At 38.5% G+C, this 19,282-nt stretch overlaps 1 protein-coding gene across 5 annotated transcripts in view; it reads right to left on the bottom strand.

Annotated features, from left to right (window-relative positions):
• Nucleotides 1-7,185: 7,185 nt before the first annotated feature.
• Nucleotides 7,186-19,282, bottom strand: part of GMPS (guanine monophosphate synthase) — a 120,182-nt gene continuing 108,085 nt past the window's right edge. For all 5 annotated transcript variants that reach the window (XM_079921276.1, XM_079921275.1, XM_079921277.1 and 2 more), the window contains 3 exons: nucleotides 16,134-16,264; nucleotides 15,052-15,224; nucleotides 7,186-13,996 (listed from right to left, as the gene is read on the bottom strand). In XM_079921276.1, coding sequence (XP_079777402.1) covers nucleotides 13,895-13,996; nucleotides 15,052-15,224; nucleotides 16,134-16,264 — 406 coding nt within the window. In that variant the 3' untranslated portion in view covers nucleotides 7,186-13,894. The remainder of the gene's footprint in view (nucleotides 13,997-15,051; nucleotides 15,225-16,133; nucleotides 16,265-19,282) is intronic.

The following is a 19,282-nucleotide window of genomic DNA, read 5'->3' as shown; positions in this document are numbered from 1 at the left end:
TCCATCATATGAGTCATGACTGGGATCTACCAGCCCAGCACCCTATACCTTGGTGCCCCAAGTGACCACATTTGAGCCTTCCAGGGAAACAAAGACTGCTCCTGTCATGACTCTCCAATGCTAAAAGGACCCAGAGATCATATTGCAGACAATTCTTCAGTAACGCTCTGTCTAGAGAAACACATCAGGCATCAGCTCTGCATGAACGTGCCTAACTAGCTGGATTGTTACAGCCCGACAGTCTGCTCCCTCTCTCCCTCTCCCTCCCTCTCTCCCTCTCCACTCTCAGCCCACTCCCCCCCACCCCCGCCCCAATATCCCTGGCTCCTTTCTGGACATCTCTTCTGTTCTTACTTAACCACCATCCCCTGCTTACTTATAACCTCACCTTGCACAGGGCCAACACAGCCTCTCAGGATCCAACTCTAATTTATCTTAAGTTCCCACATCCCTAATAACTCAGTCTTTCAGAATCCCCTAGTTTAAATTCCCAAGGCAGGAAATAATAATCACCTCTACCCGAGAGAAGGCCTTCATGTCAGGCCACATCTCAGGTCACTGGCCAGTCTATGAACAGACGGCCTTTGTCTGTTCCTGTCAGTTGTAGTTAGCGTAGTTAGGGCGTGAAGGGTCATACAGAACAGAACCAGTCCACAGAGCAGCAGAGGCTGTGGGCAGAGCAGGCAAGGTGTGCATATCGCTACCATTTGCTGGAAAACTGTTATGTGCCAGCATTGCACTAGGTGCTACATCTAATCTTATTTAGTCCTTACAACAATCCTAGTAAGTAGGTAATATTTGCATCTCAAGTGAGGGAAAAGGTTCAGAAAGATTAAGTTAACTTGTCCAAGATTATATAGCTGCTATAACCGATGAAGCTGGAGAAACAACCTCAAGGACTCCCTATCCCATGTTACTTCTACTCTGCTGACTTGCCTGTCATGCACAAACCACCTTTGACCTTCATTACCCAATCCCTGTTAAGTCTGGGTGATGAGAGTTGCTTCCCTTTTAAGCATTGATGCTGGTAATTTATGAAAACTAAGATAGTTTGCTGGCCAAAAGGCAAGCGATTACAAATACACACAAAACACAGAACGTAACATCAATCAAACATTTGCTGAGCACCCGCTACAGACCAAACACGTTTACAGGTGTTGATGCGACACAAAAGGCAAGACCCATTCTCTGCCCTCACAAAGTTGCCAACTGTGTATGGGAAATAGGCAAGCAAACAACTGCAAAGCAAAGCAGAATGGAATAAAAGCCGTGAGACAGATGCACATAATATGCTATAAAACTGTAAAGGAGAGAGCAAATGCTCTGACCTAAAGGAACTGAGGAAAGCTTCTAAGAGAGGTGACTTGGGCTGGGCCTTAAAGCACAAGCTGGCTTCGTATCACACCAGCCTAGGCAGAGCACAGCCTGGACACACAACAGGGGCAGAAAGATGCCTAAAGTTTGAGGAAATCCAATGGTTGGAGGATAGTCTTAAAAGATGAAGATGGAAAAATAATTACATGCCAAGTAAAGCAGTCTGGGCATTATTCCATGGACACAGTAAGTTATTGCTGTGTTTTGAGCAGATGAATAAGGTGACCAGAACATGTTTATGAGCCCATGATCTGTGTTTTGAAACAGAGATACTAGCTTGGATAGGGAAGAAACCAGGGGCAGAGAAAACCCCTAGGCTGCTACTGCAATGAAACAGATCAGAGACAACCAAGGGCCTAGACTATGGTTGAAGCTGGGAATGGAAAGGAGCAGACTGACGAGACATCTTGGAAGGAGGCGAGGTCATCTGAAAACAAAGTGGAGGGCTGGGTATGGTGAAGGACCCAGAGGAATCAACCATAAAACGATCTCCTCCAGGCTTGGAGCCTCGTTCTCTGGAGCCTAGCGCAGTGCCAGGCAGGCACAGAACAAGTGCTCAGCCAGCAGTTACTGCCATGAATGAATGCGTGTTTGCTTCTTGGAGGATAATAAATGTCAAGTTACATACACCTTCCCCTTATTGAATAAATGCAAAATGTTTAATTACTACGATAATAAATCTCCCTTGCTCTTCTTCGACCATTAAGCCACAATATAAAACAGCCTATGGCTGCCTCACATTTGCCAGGCCACTCAGCAGCATATTGGTACTCAAAAATAAACCTCATATGCAGTGGTTAAGAATCCACCTGCCAATGCAGGGGACATAGGTTCAAGCCCTGGTCCGGGAAGATCCCACGTGTGGCGGAGCAACTAAGCCCGTGCACCACAACTACTGAGCCTGCGCTCTAGAGCCCATGAACCACAACTACTGAGCCCGTGGTCCGCAACAAGGGAAGCCACCGCAATGAAAGGCCCACGCACCGCAACAAAAAGTAGCCCCTGCTCACCACAACTAGAGAAAGCCTGCGTGCAGCAACAAAGACCCAAAGCAGCCAAAAAAAAAAAAAAAAACCATAAGATAAATACCATTATTCTTTACTTTTGTGAGTAATGAACTAAATAGTGTCTCCCTTCTGCAACAAAAGCTGAAAAGCAACATTGAAACCCTCACTCAGGATTAATTGCCTAACCTTTTCCAAAATTCTGCTTTAATCTTGTGAAAAAGAGTACTTACAAGATGTCCAGAGAGAACTAAAGAACAGTTTCTAAAGGAAACCTGAACTGCCAACTGGCCTAACTATAAGCACCGTGGAAATTGTTTAGACCACCTTAAGTCAGGACCACCATTCCACTTCTTTCAATTCTGTGGTTTATTGCTTCCCACACCGGGAAGTCCCCAACCACCCAATCTTATTGAACAAATCCCGAATAATTGAATGCTATTCTCCAAGCATTCATATTTTAAATAATAATTCAAACAGAATTTACAAAAAAACAGACTGTCTGCCTAGAGTTAAAAAAAGAATAATTTTTTTAAAAACACAGCACTGTACTTAGGGCTGTAACACAAAAGCCTGAAGCTACAGATAACTAAAAATATAAGTGGTTTCCTATTTGGTGATATCAGTGTGGAAGCAAGGGTGCAGGCTAGGTTATCTGCCTGAGCTTAGCTTTTTCACCTAGGTGTCTGTTATTTGGAATTCTACTATTAGACATTTATTCCTTTGAAAAAAGCTTTGTCCTCTCTTTGCAGGTTTCTAAAAAGCATTCCAATTTTATATTTTATGACCCAGGCTCTAAGAGTTCAAAGATAAGTTAATTGTTGACCTTGTCTTCAAAAGTTTACAGTCTGGCTGAAGAAAATGAATACAAACAAGTAAAAGAGAAATAAGAAATAAAATATAAACAAATAGTCATGGAATTCCTCAACAGGCAGTGGGAGCTTGGAAAAGGTATGAAGTTTTCATAGAGGAGACCTTCCATTGAAAGTTGTGACTAAATGTTTGCAGACATTAAGGGCCCTGGGGCTGGCACTCCAGATAGATGGAGCAGTAGAGGCAAAGGGGAGAAGTGAAACATCAAGGGTATGAAGGACCCACAAGTGGATCCACCTGGCTGCAGAAGGCAAGTTTAAGCCTGACAGGTAGGCAAGAGTTAGGCTGTGGAGGGCCTTAGAAGCTAGACTAAACACTTTTCTCAAACATGTAGCATGTCACTTGAAGCACATTAAGTAGAATGGAGAAACTACTCATGACTGACTAGCCTGACCACAGCTTATCACAGACCTTATTCACAGCAAGGGAAAAGGGTTGATGCCACTTTCTTACAGAGGAGTTGGGCTACAAGCTTTTCCAGTCCTTTTGACTTAGCCAGTACACACTCCCAACAGGGCACAATTCAAACCCTTGGCTGAATCACAGCCCTCCACAATTTTGCACTAACTCTCCAGTTTTATCCTCCCAAACAACTCAGGCTGGTCAAAGTTTACTCACTTCTGGCTCCTTTTGGCCTCCACCCACCAGGAATAGTCCATAATTTCTACCTCTCCGTGGACTACTTTGAGGACTCAGCTCTAATCCAAAGGGTGACATAAAGCATCTGAACATCACACGAGCTTGAGGTGTTCTCCCTCACCTCTCAACTTTTTATGGAAATTATTGCCTGAATATTTTATTCTGTAATTATTCACATGCTAACTTATCACATCTGTTATTGTCCCAAATTTCTTTCCCCAACCAAAAGAGAGGACAAATTTTCATTATTGCACAAACCACTAGAATCAGAAGAGAAAGGAAAGTAGACATACAATTTTTGTACTTCTCAAGTGCAAGGTTGGAAATTAAAAGACAGAAGTCAGTGAGATCTGTTCCCTTGGTCAGGGTTATTATCACATGGTATAAATTTCATAAAAACGAATACACAGTCCTTGTACAGCTAAAAGGAATTAGCTCAAAATCTGGAGATCTGGCATAGTGTAAATTTATCTGAATTGTCCCAGCTAACTGAGCACAAGGGAATTATTAATCCGTATCATGTGTTTTATGTGCACTGTCATCTGTTTTAAGTAACAGGTTATGCTTACACTAGCATTTTACAGATAATATTTTCATACATATTCATTTTTCATACTTGACCCACACAGGCAATACTATTCCTAAATTACATTTGAGTTAACTGTTGCCCAGGAGATTGGTGTCTGGCCCAACGTAACATAGCTACATGGAGTCAGAGTCAGAAATGAATCAAGTTTATTGGATTTCAGGCTAATGTTGAATCAGCAGAATTAGGAACAAATATTATTTCTAAAATACATTCCCAAACTTACACTTACCAGTTTAATAGGAACCTTACTTGATGTCACTAATACTCTTAAGATTTCGTGATAGATTCTATTCCCGTGTCTCAGAGAGAAGCTTTTTATTTTCTACAATGGTTCTCTTCTGAGACTTAGGGTAAAGAAGTCACACAATGGTGAAACTATACACAAGACAGCTATGCTCCCTTCGTAAGCTGAAGTTCAATTTATTCCCAACCTAATGTGAGCTGTGCTGATTCCCTCTCTCTGCCAGACAGAGCGACATCTCTAAACTCTCAAAACACATTCAAGAGATGGCCATGCCATCACTGTCTACTTAACAAAGATTTTTTTAAAGTGTGTGTGTGGTATGTGACTGTTCTCCCTTGTTTTACAAAGAGAAATTAATATAGTAGTAACAAAGGTGTAGATAGCACATTTAGCATAGTCTAAATCCAGTAAATTAAAATATTCACTACTACATATAGGTCTAAAAAGCATAGGATAGTTTTAAGCCTCTGTTGTAACAACAGGTACCTGACAAAACTAGCTCCAAAGTGAATGAAAGTGTATATCAAACTTGGATCTAGGCACATTCTATACACGTATACTTGATATAATATATGGCATATCTGTTTCTATACTCCTAGGAAGATGCACTTAAGATTTTTAAATATCTATACTTTTGCAAAATATTCCAATTCTTAAATGTCAAAACCAAGAAAGACAACTCTTTCAATATTAAGGACACAAGTGTATTTTAGACATACCCTTTGAAGTTAAGACAACTAAACTGAGAAGAAAAAGAAATGAAAATACTGAGACTACATGGTTCTCAAACTGTTCATTCAGGCACTCCACAAAACAGGGACTAAAAATAAGAGTTCAATTCATTACATCCTCACCACTCACACTGCAATAGTAGTTGCTTTCCAAAGAACTTTCTTGCACTTTGCTAAATACTAAAATTTAGTCCCCTGAAACTTTTTTCTTATTTAGAGCAAGTATCAATGTCCTAATGCAATTAGGTAAAGGCATCTTGACAAAAGGCGCTCATGTTTTCCACTATTTTAATGTGGGAATTTAAAATATAGTTTTCTCTATGGTGTTAATTTTTTTTTAAAGTGTATGTGTTGGCAGGTTACATATTGTCTAAAAGAACAGTAATATACAGTTGCATATGAAACAGCATCCTGAAACATAAAAAATTTTGTTTTCATTAGAATTCAACACAGTATCTGGATAATAGTGAGGTTTAAGTGGGATTCCTAGCTGCTTTTCCTAGTATCTAATGTATATAACTCATTCAAATAATTCACTGACACTCCAAGAAAAATCTTAGCTGTGGTGTAAAATATAGCTTTTGATAAAAGTAGAATTTTTTGAAAGGTAAAATGACAGATCTGTGAGAGTGCAAGATAAAAACTCAGTAATATTTTTGTTTTGAGCCATGTTAAAATAGTAAAAACTTTACAAAATACAGATGAACCAAATACAGTCTTCCCAGATAGCAGAAGGCCAGACTAGGTCACTGATCTGAAAGGATCCAGCTACCAGAGCAATGTAGCCACCTGAAAGTAATTACTGAATTCAGTTTCTGAACATGGTCATTTCCTCTAATCTTCATATTGGTAACTCACTAATATAAACATTTACTTTGATGGGTTTGATCAACTCTGATAACATCGTTCCAAACAATGAAATGAATCTGACTTCTGTATTAAATAAAGGCAATTTATGTTATAAGAAATTGAGAACAGTTTTGATCATATGTAAATGAATATGTAAGAAATTAAATAAGTATGTATGTGTACATACATGACTTTAATTTTGGAAACACAAACACTTTAACTAATCATTTAAATAAAAAAATACCCAATATTTTATGTCTACTGTGTCCACTGTTAACACTGTAGGTAAAACACTAACACCCTCCTTTGTAACTAAGAGAAATAGATTAACTTTATCATCCAGAAACCTCTGACAGCATATGCAATTTCCTATTTCCCATATCCTGATAGTGTCTGTCCTCTTTTCTCCTGCTTCTTTTTCTCATGAACCCTGAAGCTTAATGACAAATATGAAAGTCATCATTTCCTCCTTTATGAAGTATATTGAAGACAGAAAAGCATTAAAATCATTTCACATTAATTTAGCAAAGCTATTTTATGCCAACTTTATTACCACAACACACAATAGACATTTCAGTATACCATGAACAATTACATAGTGATTTTACAACTACACTAGTTACTCCGGTTAACAAAATATTTCTTTATAAAAAAATTTCTTCAAAAGGTTACATTCACGTCTTCATTTAATATCATAAGGTTGTTAACAATGGTCATAGTAGATTCAAAAACAGAAAATTACTTACCTTAAACATCTGTATTCTCCAAAGGTATATACTCTACTTGGATCAGTCAAGGTTCAGGCTTCCTGCAACACTCAGAGGATTTTGGAGCTACTGAACTTAGTATACCCAAGAAATAGCCAAACTCCCCCCCCCCCACCCCGAGTCTCCTGATTTTGCTAATTCAGGGGTCATTAACAAGGTCAAGGGATGCCACAGGATTCACCAGTGAACAAAGACCCTAAATGGGTAAATTAAGATGGAACTGCTCAAAAGATTTCATTCAGGAAACTGAGGTTACAGGTAGGTAATCTCTAGCTTTGTAGAGAATTATATTGAAATGACATGGCTCCAGAAGGCTTTCTGAGTAATAGCTCAGTCTCAGTTTCATAATCTGGCTAAAGTCCAATTTGGAGACCTGGCTGCAGCATAGGGGTGGATTTCTCCTCTTTGACGAAAAGCAAAAGGAGTAGGAAAAAAGAGGTCGAAAGAGAAAAGCCTGTGTAGTTGCTGCACAGACCTCAAAGGGGGTAACATCTATGTCAGCTACCCTGAGTAATACCAAACGGGCCCATGAAGTGTCTGACCTACAAGACAGTACAGGTATTCCTTGCTTTTTGAAAGTTCACTTTACACCACTACACTTTTGTGAAAGACCGACAGTAGTTCCTGTTTTCACAAACCGAAAGAAGTTGGAAAAGGATTTTTGCTTTTAGGAAAAAGGATGAAAAGTGAAAATAGCGTTCTGCGTTTGTTCTGCAGTGAGCTGATACAGAGGCAGCGCACACCTCAAGCAGCAAGAGTGGCGGTCCCAAGCTCCTTCCCTTCGAACTACACTCAGCACCTGGCTGCCATGGCTTTGAACTCTGTCTGTGAGCATCTGTGCTTTATCTGGATTTATTTCGTACATCATTAGCCAGATGTGTCCTAAGGTGATTGCTTCTTTGCTTTACGACATTTTGCCTAAAAGGTTTCATAGGAAAGCTCTACTTTTGGATAGTGGGGATAACCTGTATAGGTAGAATCAGTTCCAGAGTCCGGTCCCTAGCTTTGAACTACTTTAGTTATACGGATCTTCACCAAGACAGTACCTAGGGCCTTCTCTTCTCACCTACAGGTTTAACAAAGATTTTAAGCTATAATTAGAAAGGCCAGGTATGTCCCTCAATAACAACTTATTCCAGCTGGGAGATTTTCAACTGTCAATGCTTGGGCCTCACCAAGATTCTAATTTAACTGATTGTGGGGTCTGGGTGTTATACAGAGTTAACTTCTCAAGTAGTAACAGCAGGCATCCAGGGTTGAGAATCACTGAAAAAGGTTAGATTTGGGTGGTATACCTGGGCATCTTCAATATATGACTAGGGTGGGTGCTGGCATTTTGGCAATCTTTGGAGGATTTCAAATCTTTTGTCATTAAATGAAATGTTTGGAAATATAAAAGCCAAGGATGCCATCATTATTGTTGTCAGGCCCTACACTGATGAAAAAGATTCCATGGTTTCCTACATTATCTGTGTGGCTAAACTACCTCAGTAAGGACAAAGGGGTACTTTCCAAGGGTGGAGACATCAAACTTGTATTCAGTTCCCTATTAAACTCTAATTGGGTGTACCAGTTTACATTCCCACCATCAGTGCAAGAGAGTTCCCTTTTCTCCACACCCTCTAGAGCATTTATTATTTGTAGATTTTTTGATGATGGCCATTCTGACCAGTGTGAGGTGATACCTCACTGTAGTTCTGATTTGCATTTCTCTAATCATTAGTGATGCTGAGCATCTTTTCATTTGCTTTTTAACCATCTCTATGTCTTCTTTGGAGAAATGTCTATGTAGATTTTCTGTCCATTTTTTGATTGGGTTGTTTGTTTTTTTGATATTGAGCTGCATAAGCTGTTTGTATATTTTGGAGATTAATCCCTTGTCGCTTGCTTCATTTGCAAATATTTTCTCCTATCCTGAGGTTTGTCTTTTTGTTTTGTTTATGGTTTCCTTTGCTGTGCAAAAGCTTTTAAGTTTAATTAGGTCCCATTTGTTTATTTTTGTTTTTATTTTCATTACTGTTGGTGGGAATGTAAACTGGTACAGCCACTATGGAGAACAGTATGGAGGTTCCTTAAAAAACTAGAGCTACCATATGATCCAGCAATCCCACTACTGGGCATCTATCTGGAGAAAACCATAATTCAAAGATACATACACCTCAATGTTCACTGCAGCACTATTTACAATAGCCAGAACATGGAAGCAACCTAAATGTCCATCAACAGAGAAATGGATAAAGAAGATGTGGTACATATATACAATGGAATATTAGCCATAAAAGAGAATGAAATAATGCCATTTGCAGCAATATGGATGGACCTAGACATTGTCATACTGAGTGAAGTAAGTCAGAAAAGAAAAACAAATATATGATATCGCTTATATGTGGAATCTAATAAAAGGCTACAAATGAACTTATTTACAAAACAGAAATAGAGTTACAGATGTAGAAATTAAACTTGGTTACCGGGGTTAAAGGGAGGGGGAGGGGTAAATTGGGAGATTGGGGCTGACACATACACACTACCATATATAAAACAGATAACTAATAAGGACCTATTGCATAGCACAGGGAACTCTACTCAATACTCTGTAATGGCCTATATGGGAATAGAATCTAAAAAAGAGTGGATATATAACAAATTCACTTTGCTGTACACCTGAAACTACAACAACATGGTAAATCAACTATACCTCAATAAAAATTTAAAAAAAAAAGAATGAGTAAAAGTAAAAAAACAAAAATAAATAAATAAATACTACTACGAACAGTCCAAAAAAATTCTAATTGGGGGCCAATGAAAGAAGCATCTACTGAGGTAATAGCTAAGGTGTGTTCTCACCACATTCCAATGAGAATTCAGGAGAGGGGGAGAGAGGAGGAGGGTGTTAGGAGTAGGAAAGGGAGCTGTTTGGAAAGGTAGGAAGAAACAGAGATATAACATTGGGCATGAGAGTTTCAGAAGATTTCTGAGAGACAGTACTATTTTCAGAAACTAATACTCACTTAGCTGTAAGAAGATGACAAACATCTTGGAAATACACTTATCCCTGATGGTCAATTACACACTGAGAACTTCCTGTTAAGCCTTGCCTTGAAGGGCCTTGGAGCATTACCTCTTCAATGTAGAGAGCAGAAAACCTGGATGCTAGCTTTGCCAACAATTAGCTATATATAAGTTGAGTATGGGAGACTTTTCACTGGTCTCAAAGCCAAAGCATACTCTTGTTAACTTTTCCAAAAACACGTAAAGAGATTGCGCCTAGGAACATGTTGTTGATGAGTATCTTCCAAGTGTCACGGTCACAACAGAAGATTCTCAAGTGGTCAAACCTTGATCTATGCCTCAGGTTCAAAAAATGGTAATTAATATCTGATTTTACAATATTTTAATGTTTACTTTTGGCCGGGTCATATCTGATGTTAAAAGCACTTAAAACTATCCCATTTCTCCATTCTATCTCCTGCTATGTTTTTTCTTGTTATTTATAAAATAAGAATTTAGAGCTGGATTTGATATAAATATAATTCAACTGCCTCATCTTACATGTTAAAAAAACACAGAAATGACCAAGTTCACACAGCTGTTTAATGGCAACACAAAGCACTAAAGATGAATGGCCCTACCTACCTACTCCGAATGTCCTCATTCTCAAGAGCAGCGGTCCCCAACCTTTCTGGCACAAGGGACCGGTTTCGTGGAAGACAATTTTTCCACAGACAGGCTGGGGATGGTTCAGCCGGTAATGCAAGCAATGGGAGCGATGGGGAGCGGAAGATGAAGCTTCGGTCGCTCGCCCGCCACGGTTCCTAACAGGCCACAGACTGGTAGCAGTCCGCGGCCCAGGGGTTGAGGACCCCTGCTCTAGAGGTTTGATTCGTTACTCAATAAAATGGGCTATCAGGGGATAAGCCCAAACATAGCAAGGAAACAAACTTTTATGATGCTTGTTTGGCTACATGCATGCACCTATCTTAGGATAAAGGAGTGGCAAAAGATGGGAAACTCGGGTAACCCTATCTCCCAGATACATCTAAAGACCTACTCTCAGCAATTATGCCAGGTTGCTACTTCTAACAGAGCTGATGATCACAGATTGGGCCACAAAGCTGGGGCAAGGTTATCTGGTTCTCAAGTTTCTTTTGTGCCCACCAATCTTAAGAATAAATGATGCTTTCACTAACCTGCCTTCCTCCTTCCATAGGTACAAAGAAACAAAATATATTTATTAGATAGAATATATTCCCAGGTAAGTGGTGAGTGTTGGGAAAGCAGTCATGAGCTGTCAAGGATAACCAATGATGAATGTTATTAGACAGGGAGCCACTGTTCTAAGCCTTGATTAAAAATAACCATCCAGTAAGTTTATATAATTTTAGGTGCCAAAATTCACTTTAAAAAAGAATAACTGGGAAACCCTACATTTAATTCTGAAACTCTTCAGGTAGCCATTACTAAGCTGAGCTTGTTTCCTTAACTGTAAAATGGAACTGCAACCTTAACTTTTCTCAGGTCCTCAGATGAAATACTGTGAAGGTATAGAGTAATACTATATGGCACAAAGCAAAAAGTTCTTTGCAAAGGAAGAGAGGGTACTAAATATTAAGAAATCTCTGAATTCTAGATTTTTTTTTTTTTACTATATCATGTCGAGAAGTGTTTTGGAGAAACCATTTTTACAGTTTTAAGAAGGATTATATAAAAGGAGTTTAGTGAACAAATATCAGGAAAACATTAAGTTAAAAAACAATTGTTTCTAACTTCAAAATTTCTCAGAGCTTTGAAAATAACGTATACCATAAATCTCCAAGATGGAAGGACAAGTGAGCAGCACTTTCCAAACTTATATGATCACCTAACCCTTTATCTCTGTGCAACAGTGTTCCACAGAATATACTTTAGGAAAAAAGTCTTCCTAGATTCCTATTATTTGCTTGAATACAAAATCATAAGACACTTTTTCTAGAAGAGGAATTCTTTTCACTAAACACAAATGTTTATAAGCCTTTTTTAGGTTGTCTATTCCAGCTCTAAAATAACATGCCTCCAAATCCGTTAAGGCCAGACCACTAATATACCCTTTTTGCAAAAAGCCATTATGAGTTCCTCATCATTAGGACAGAGAATGAACTCATCAAGTTTTGTAGAAATCAAATACTCCTGTCTCTCAGATACAGATACCTGTTACAGCAGTCAGAAGCTCTTCCCTTGCTGGTTCAGCAACACAGTTTTCTTATACCCTGTGCCAAACAGAATGAAAGGAAGACTTCTGCCATGTGTAATTTTATTACTTACGTAACACTGAATCCCAAACAAAATTGTATACCTGATTAATACAAAAGATCTTGAAGATTAGGTAAGAGGCAGCAACCTGAGATGGAAGTGGTATGAGACAAACATGGTAACATTTTTTTTTTTTTTTTGCAGTACACGGGCCTCTCACTGTTGTGGCCTCTCCCGTTGTGGAGCACAGGCTCCAGACGCGCAGGCTCAGCGGCCATGGCTCATGGGCCTAGCTGCTCTGCGGCATGTGGGATCCTCCCAGACCAGGGCACGAACCCTTGTCCCCTGCATCGGCAGGCAGACTCTCAACCACTGCGCCACCAAGGAAGCCCCATGGTAACATTTTAAAATAGTAACATCAGCTAAAATACTGAGAGAGAAATGGCTGCAGAATTCAAACCTAGTACTGTCTATTTTTATGAATGTTATAAAAGCATCTGTTAGAAACTGGTGGCAATGGCAAACAGTCCTACACCAGTTCTTAAATCTTCTCTTACAGCTGGCAGAAAGGAGTACAAAGTTTGGCAATACTTCGCACGAGCCAAGACTGGTCACAATCTTCCGAGCAGTGCATAAAAAAATGTATCTATAGATTACATCTAAGAGTTCATTTTACAACTCTTTATGAGATTACTGCAGGCATGCATTTGTAAGTTGTGGGCGTGCACGATGGTTTCTGTGATCTCAGAGCTGCTCCTCGGACCAAACAAGATTAAAATGCTTGAACTTTATCTATGCTAGACCAAAGACAGTCTCTTCTGGGGAGAGAACAGAAACTTCCTCTACAAGGCTATGGGAGCCGGCAATAAGGCTGGGAGGATAAAGCTCCTTACCAATGAACAGGTTGACAGTATGCAACATGGAGCATGACTTGAAAACACTTTAAACTGAGACTACTCGTAGTTCCTTCCTCCCATGGCTGTAATGACATAAAATTCAAAGTACTTCAACAAATTCCTGGTGCTTTTCCATCTTAAGGTAGCTTACCATTTTAGGGCCCCCGTGTCCAGCAAAAGTGGATGGAATAGCCCACCTAAACCTTTGTCTGATATGTTGACCCCTTCCCAGAACCTTTGGAGGAATGAGGCTACTTTACAGGAAACGCAGATTCTCCATAAGGAATACATACTAAGTCACACTGGTAAATAATGGTGTTTCTAACATCTCTTAGAAACTGGCAAGGGGACAGAAGTCCATTACCAGCCCCCAAACTCACCCACTCCCATACATCTTCGATGATAGAGACATCAATAGCAACAGTGAGTTTATACATAAAGAACAAGTGAGGCAGAGGTAAAGGCAAAAGCAGTGTCAGTGTCTGAGTGTAGGCAATGGTGCTTTGATTATACCCATACAAACTCTTCAGTCCCTTTTAGTTATCCCCAACTCAGCTCTTAAGCCGTAGATTTTTGCTGCAGAGAACTCAGATGTGATGTAGTTGCTCCAGTAACTGTTTTGACAGTACTGCATGTCAATACTGGGAATAGTTTCTAATCAATTTAATCTGCACACGGAACTTTAGTAGAACAAGAAGTTTATTACTCCCACTCAGTAGTTCCTGGGGGCTTTGATGTTAAGTCATACATAATTCGAGAAATACCAGGAATCTTCTTAATCTCAGTGACCATCTTTAACACCACCTGTTATAAAACAAAGATTATAAATAAAGAGCCAGGGTCCACTGTGTGTCTAACAGACTTAGAAGTCCTGCAATTGTAATTTGAAATTAAAACACAATCTATTTTTACTATTGTCCTCTCTGTATATGGGATATATTTATGATTAATTTATGTAGTGATGCTCTATAGATTTAAGTGACTTAAATTCAGTACTACTCAAAGTGCAGTCTACAAGTCATGTTTGTTACTGGTCCATAACAAGTGTTTAGAAGCATTTATGGCAATTTGACATTGTTGTGGCATCCAAGTATCTGATTTTACGGGTTTATGCCAATGCTTCACAAATTATCTGTGGCTTACAACGTCGAGGCCACCAAGGTGGCACATAACGCAAGGTAATAATAATCATTGCTATATGTATAGACAAGGAAGGCCTTGTCACTTGACTGGCCAGAGACTTGGCAAATGTGAGCCTAAGGGAAAACAGACTCTAAGCCACATTCCCCAACCCAGCTATCTAGCTATATATAATCAGAGCCCTGTATTAGAGTCCTGGAACAGTGGTCCAACTAATAAAGTCTCGCTTTGACTTTCATTTGCCATTATGCAAATAGCTCCTCTGGAACACTCTAGTGGAGGGATAATAAGAAAGGAAGATGGTGATCAAAACTGCAATTGCTAATAGGCAGAGCAACAAGAAATTCATGGGTGCCTGGCCATAACGCCATCAAATCTCACCCTTATGTCTAATAAACTCTTCCTCACTCTTAGTGTTTTCTTCTCTACTTGGAGGATACTATTTATAAAGTAGAGGTTGGCAAGATTAGATGAAATGATAGATTAGAGTTGGTGATTCTCCACATAGTAATCAGACATCTGGAGTTTAATAAACTTAAGGCCTCTTTCTACTATAGTGTATTAAACAACCAATTATGTGGAGATTAAAAAGAGCCTATTTTATGAACAGAAAACCAACCTCAGGAATACCAACATTGCCATAGCCTATTCCATTCACCATTATTATAAAATGTATAAGGTATTAAAAATGTACATTAGGAAAAAAAAGTATAAGTTACCTCTACAGGGATCTCATTGCCAGGGGTTGCAGGTATACCAGTCATGAAATCACTAGTAATAAAGGTTCGAATAACCACGGATCTCTGGCATGAAGGCTGCTTCTGAAGTGGGTCCCGATCAAAATGTAAAGGTGTCAAAATCACTGGCATCTGGCTGATTTTCCCAGCATACCCTAAAGAAAGGAAGTTAACATGTAGAACCAATCACCACACCATAGAAAAGCACTCTCTGCTCAATTAAATCCCCCCAGACAGATCTAAAATCGCACACATACACACACCACTTCTTGGGACTGTCATCATGTACTGTTTTTAGCTACTCTCATAGCACTGTAAGTAAACATAATCACAAATACAAATTACAGAATTTGATGACTGCAGTGATATGTTACAGTGATGTGATATAAAGTCAATTCATTATTCATAGTAGTTATCTTCTATACTGCAGACACTGAATAAGAAAATACTGAACCTCTAACCCTAGGGGAAATACAGAGTTAGGTTCCTGACCACTTTCATCAACTGATTAATACATATCTTTGCTTATGTGTGTGTCTGTTTAAAGACACCTTATGCAATATTTATTGTAGGTTCATTAACGTTGAGCTCACAGCCAATGGCACTATAACTCATGCCTGAATGAATCTTATCTAACAAACCTATTTTCTCAGTAAGTTACATCACAGCCTTCCTGTGCTTAGGAACCTAGACAGCACCTCAGCACTATTTTAAACAGTGAAATCACCAACAAAAAGCACGAAAATGCAAAAAACATGTCATTAAATAGACCACAAAAGGGACACTTGTTTATAGAAAGAGCTGAAACAAGAAGGCAGAGAATTGCCTTGTTCAACCTCAGCTGGGAACATATGAGTTGAGCAACTCAAATTTTTTGCCACTTTGTACATGTCCGCAAATGACCACAAAGATGAATAAATTTTATACAGATAAGGCAATGTCACAGAACTACCCAAAGAATTAAATAATAAAACTAAAAGCTGAGTCCTCCTACTAGAAATAATAATGCCATGCTTCCAAAATCTAGTTAGAGCATTCAGTGATGAACAAAATGGGCAGCTTACCAGACTCCCTGAGAATGTTATGGGCCTCAAAATCAGCTTGGCGTAAAGTACTGAGCACCCCTGTTGTCAAGAAAGTGGGAGTAACATCTGTAGGAGGTTCTTTAACTGGTGAGCCAAATATATAGACAACTCTAGAAGGGGGTAGTGAAAATTACAGAGAAAATACGTTTTAGTAAGAGAAGCAAAGCACATAAAATAACATTCTTTCCATTTGTTCTTAGGCCCCTCTCTTACCCACTTCAAATTCCCAAATGGGTAGGATAGGATATAAGATTATAGAAGGGTCTCTATTCTATGAACCTTCCTCAAAGTATATTTTCTGGAATACTAGTATCTCAGAACGTGCAAAGATGTAAGTGATTATCACAATCCTCTTTCCATTTAATGTACTGGATAGAAGTGTATCCCCAAAACTTCATGTCCATCTGGAATCTGTGGGTGAAAATAGGGTCCTTGTAAAGGTAATCAAACAAAGGTCATAATGGTGTTTGGGGGGATTAATCCAATGATTGGTGGGTGTTCTTCTAAGAAGAAGGAAATCTGTAAACACAGCCACATGGAGAAAAGACAGCCATGTAAAGATGGAGACAAAGATTGGAGTTACACTGCCACAAGGCAACGACTGCCAGCAAACAACAGAAACTACGAAGAGACGAGGAAGGATTCTCCCTCTAGAGCCTTCTGAGAGAGCCATGGCCCTGCTGACACCACCCTTGATTTCAGACTTATAGCCTTCAATAGCCTCCAGAACTGTGAGATAATAGATTTCTGTTGTTTTAAGCCTTCCAGTTTGTGGAAATTTGTTACAGTAGCCCTAGGAAATTCCTGGGGAAACACCAAATTAAATAAATAGGTTTTATAACAAAACCTCAGAAACTATAATATGCGCTAGAAGCTTCCAAGATGAGACTACAGTGAATTTCCCAAACTTATTTGACTGCCAACTCAACCTTTTTTTTCTTTTTTTTACATTTTGGAAAACACTGATCCCAAAGAAAGGTTAAGAATATCACCAAAGTTAAGACTTGGTTGAAAAGGAATGACTTACTACTGCTTCAAGTAAATGTCTGTTTGAAACTTATGAAAGTATGCTGCAGATGTTAATAAAAGTAGGATTTGGAAGGTAGCTTGAGGAAATTAGGATCAAATAATTACAACAATTCAAGGGGAATCTTGCCAATGGTTTGAGGAATCTGTTCTACAACCTTCACCCAGAAAACAAGAGAGAGAAGGGGTAGGGATGAGTGCCACCTGGCTCTTTCCAATCCAACTCCAGCCAGCAGGCAACTGTCCCTTTTCCTTAGCCCTACTGTCTTTAGCAGAGAAAATAAATCTCCCCTGTAACTACCATGGTGAAGTTTAATAATGCTTTTTTCTTAATAGGTACTTAAAATAAAACATATGGAAGAAAAAAACATCAGATTAAAACCACCACTACCACCAAATACTTCATTGCCTCCTTCCAAACATACTGTCACAAGAAGCGTTTTGTTCCATGCATAGAAAGTAGGCCACACTTCTTCTAAACAAAATAGTTCCTAGAGCTCATAAACAATCCTTAGAGGAAAAAAGCAACTATGCAAGAGAATGCCATGAACTTGCTCCTTTTTCTTTTATTTTGTTCAAACAAGAGTGATCATAGAATGTACAGGGATAGGCAGCCTTCCAGTAAAACTGGAACCGTCCCTCTCTATATAAAGATTCCAGCATGCAAATTAGGGGGGAAAGACTGGTAAAAATGGAAAGCTTTTTTTTTTTTCTTTCTTTTTTTAAATTCCAATTCCCAAAAAAAGACCCTGGCAAAGAAATCAAAAATTCACCAACACCCTTTAAGGGCTTGCTAGGTTCATATTTAAAATCTAGTTTTTTGTTTATTGGTTGTTAGACTTTATTTTTTTCCTTTTTTGGGGAGGGAGGAAGGGTTAAGAATGGAGGGAGAGACAAACGGGGAAAAAAGAAAAGACAGAGAAACCAGACTATAAAAGGACCGAGATAAAGTTTAAACAAGGGTGAGTGCTCTTCGGCAAAAGAAAAGGACAAAGAGACAGATGAAACAAGAATGTTGTGAAATGAAAAACATATTAATTATGTAGTAAAAGCCGTGGAGCCAAACTTAGTGAAAGGGAATTTTCTGTATGACCTATGAAGTTTATTTAGGTATTAGCATGTTTCAGAAGATGAATTATGAACCATTATTTTAACCAAGACAATTATCTCCATTCAAAACAGGCAATTACAAATTTACCATTATTTATTAATAATTCACCCTTTCAGTGTGTTAAAGGTGCTTCTGTATTTGGGGGCCTTTGGTTCATCTATGCAAGCCTTTTAAAGGACATGTTCCCATCAGTAAAAATGTGATTTCCCTTTGACTTCTTGTCTTGAAGGCCATACCAGCCTACAAATACTAGCCACACCAGTATAGAAATATACATACCCTGCTAAGTAAACACCAACAAGTAGGTTTATACTTTCTGTAGCTAATTTGAGTAAACTGAAATCTCAAGAAATTCTTTTTGGTTGTTAACTGCCTAAAACCCATGAAGAAAATAGAAAAGAGTGAAACAGTGTAAAATAAGATTTAATTAGCAATCTGGTACTAAATGAGTAAGACTTTTGAAATTATAACAGACAATGCTCAGTATTACATAAAGATTATATCAATAAATCAGTTATTGATATATACAACATAAGAAATTAATGTGTAAATTAAAGGAAAACTGGATCTGAAAAACTAAATTCAAATTTTTTTAAACACTTAACGCTGTTACTTTGACGATATCTGGCATATGTCTCTTTCTTTTGATTTACTCTGGAATTATTATTAAATTGACTAAGTCCCTAACAGTAATTCTATAACCTGTACAATTCTTTCAATCCTTCTGGAATAAAACATCTAATCATAAAACAAGTAGTGTAAATTGCTAATTGGGAAGACATGTTTTTAAAGCTGTCTTTAGTATTTCATATTATAATTAAAAACCTTCCTATTTCTCAAGCAAAAAATATTTTAATTAGCAGATGATTGCACTGTGATGAAGGAACAAAGTACAAGGTATTATTAAATATCTGCTGGATTATGACCTAAGCACATACCTGTATCTACACTTGAGCCACTGCTCTTTCAACATGGGAAGACCTTAAAAAAA

The sequence above is a fragment of the Stenella coeruleoalba genome, assembly GCF_951394435.1.
Source record: "Stenella coeruleoalba genome assembly, chromosome: 5".
Taxonomy (NCBI): Eukaryota; Metazoa; Chordata; class Mammalia; order Artiodactyla; family Delphinidae; genus Stenella; species Stenella coeruleoalba.
The sequence above is the reverse complement of the archived record's forward strand: the minus strand, read 5'-3'. Positions and strand labels throughout refer to the sequence as shown.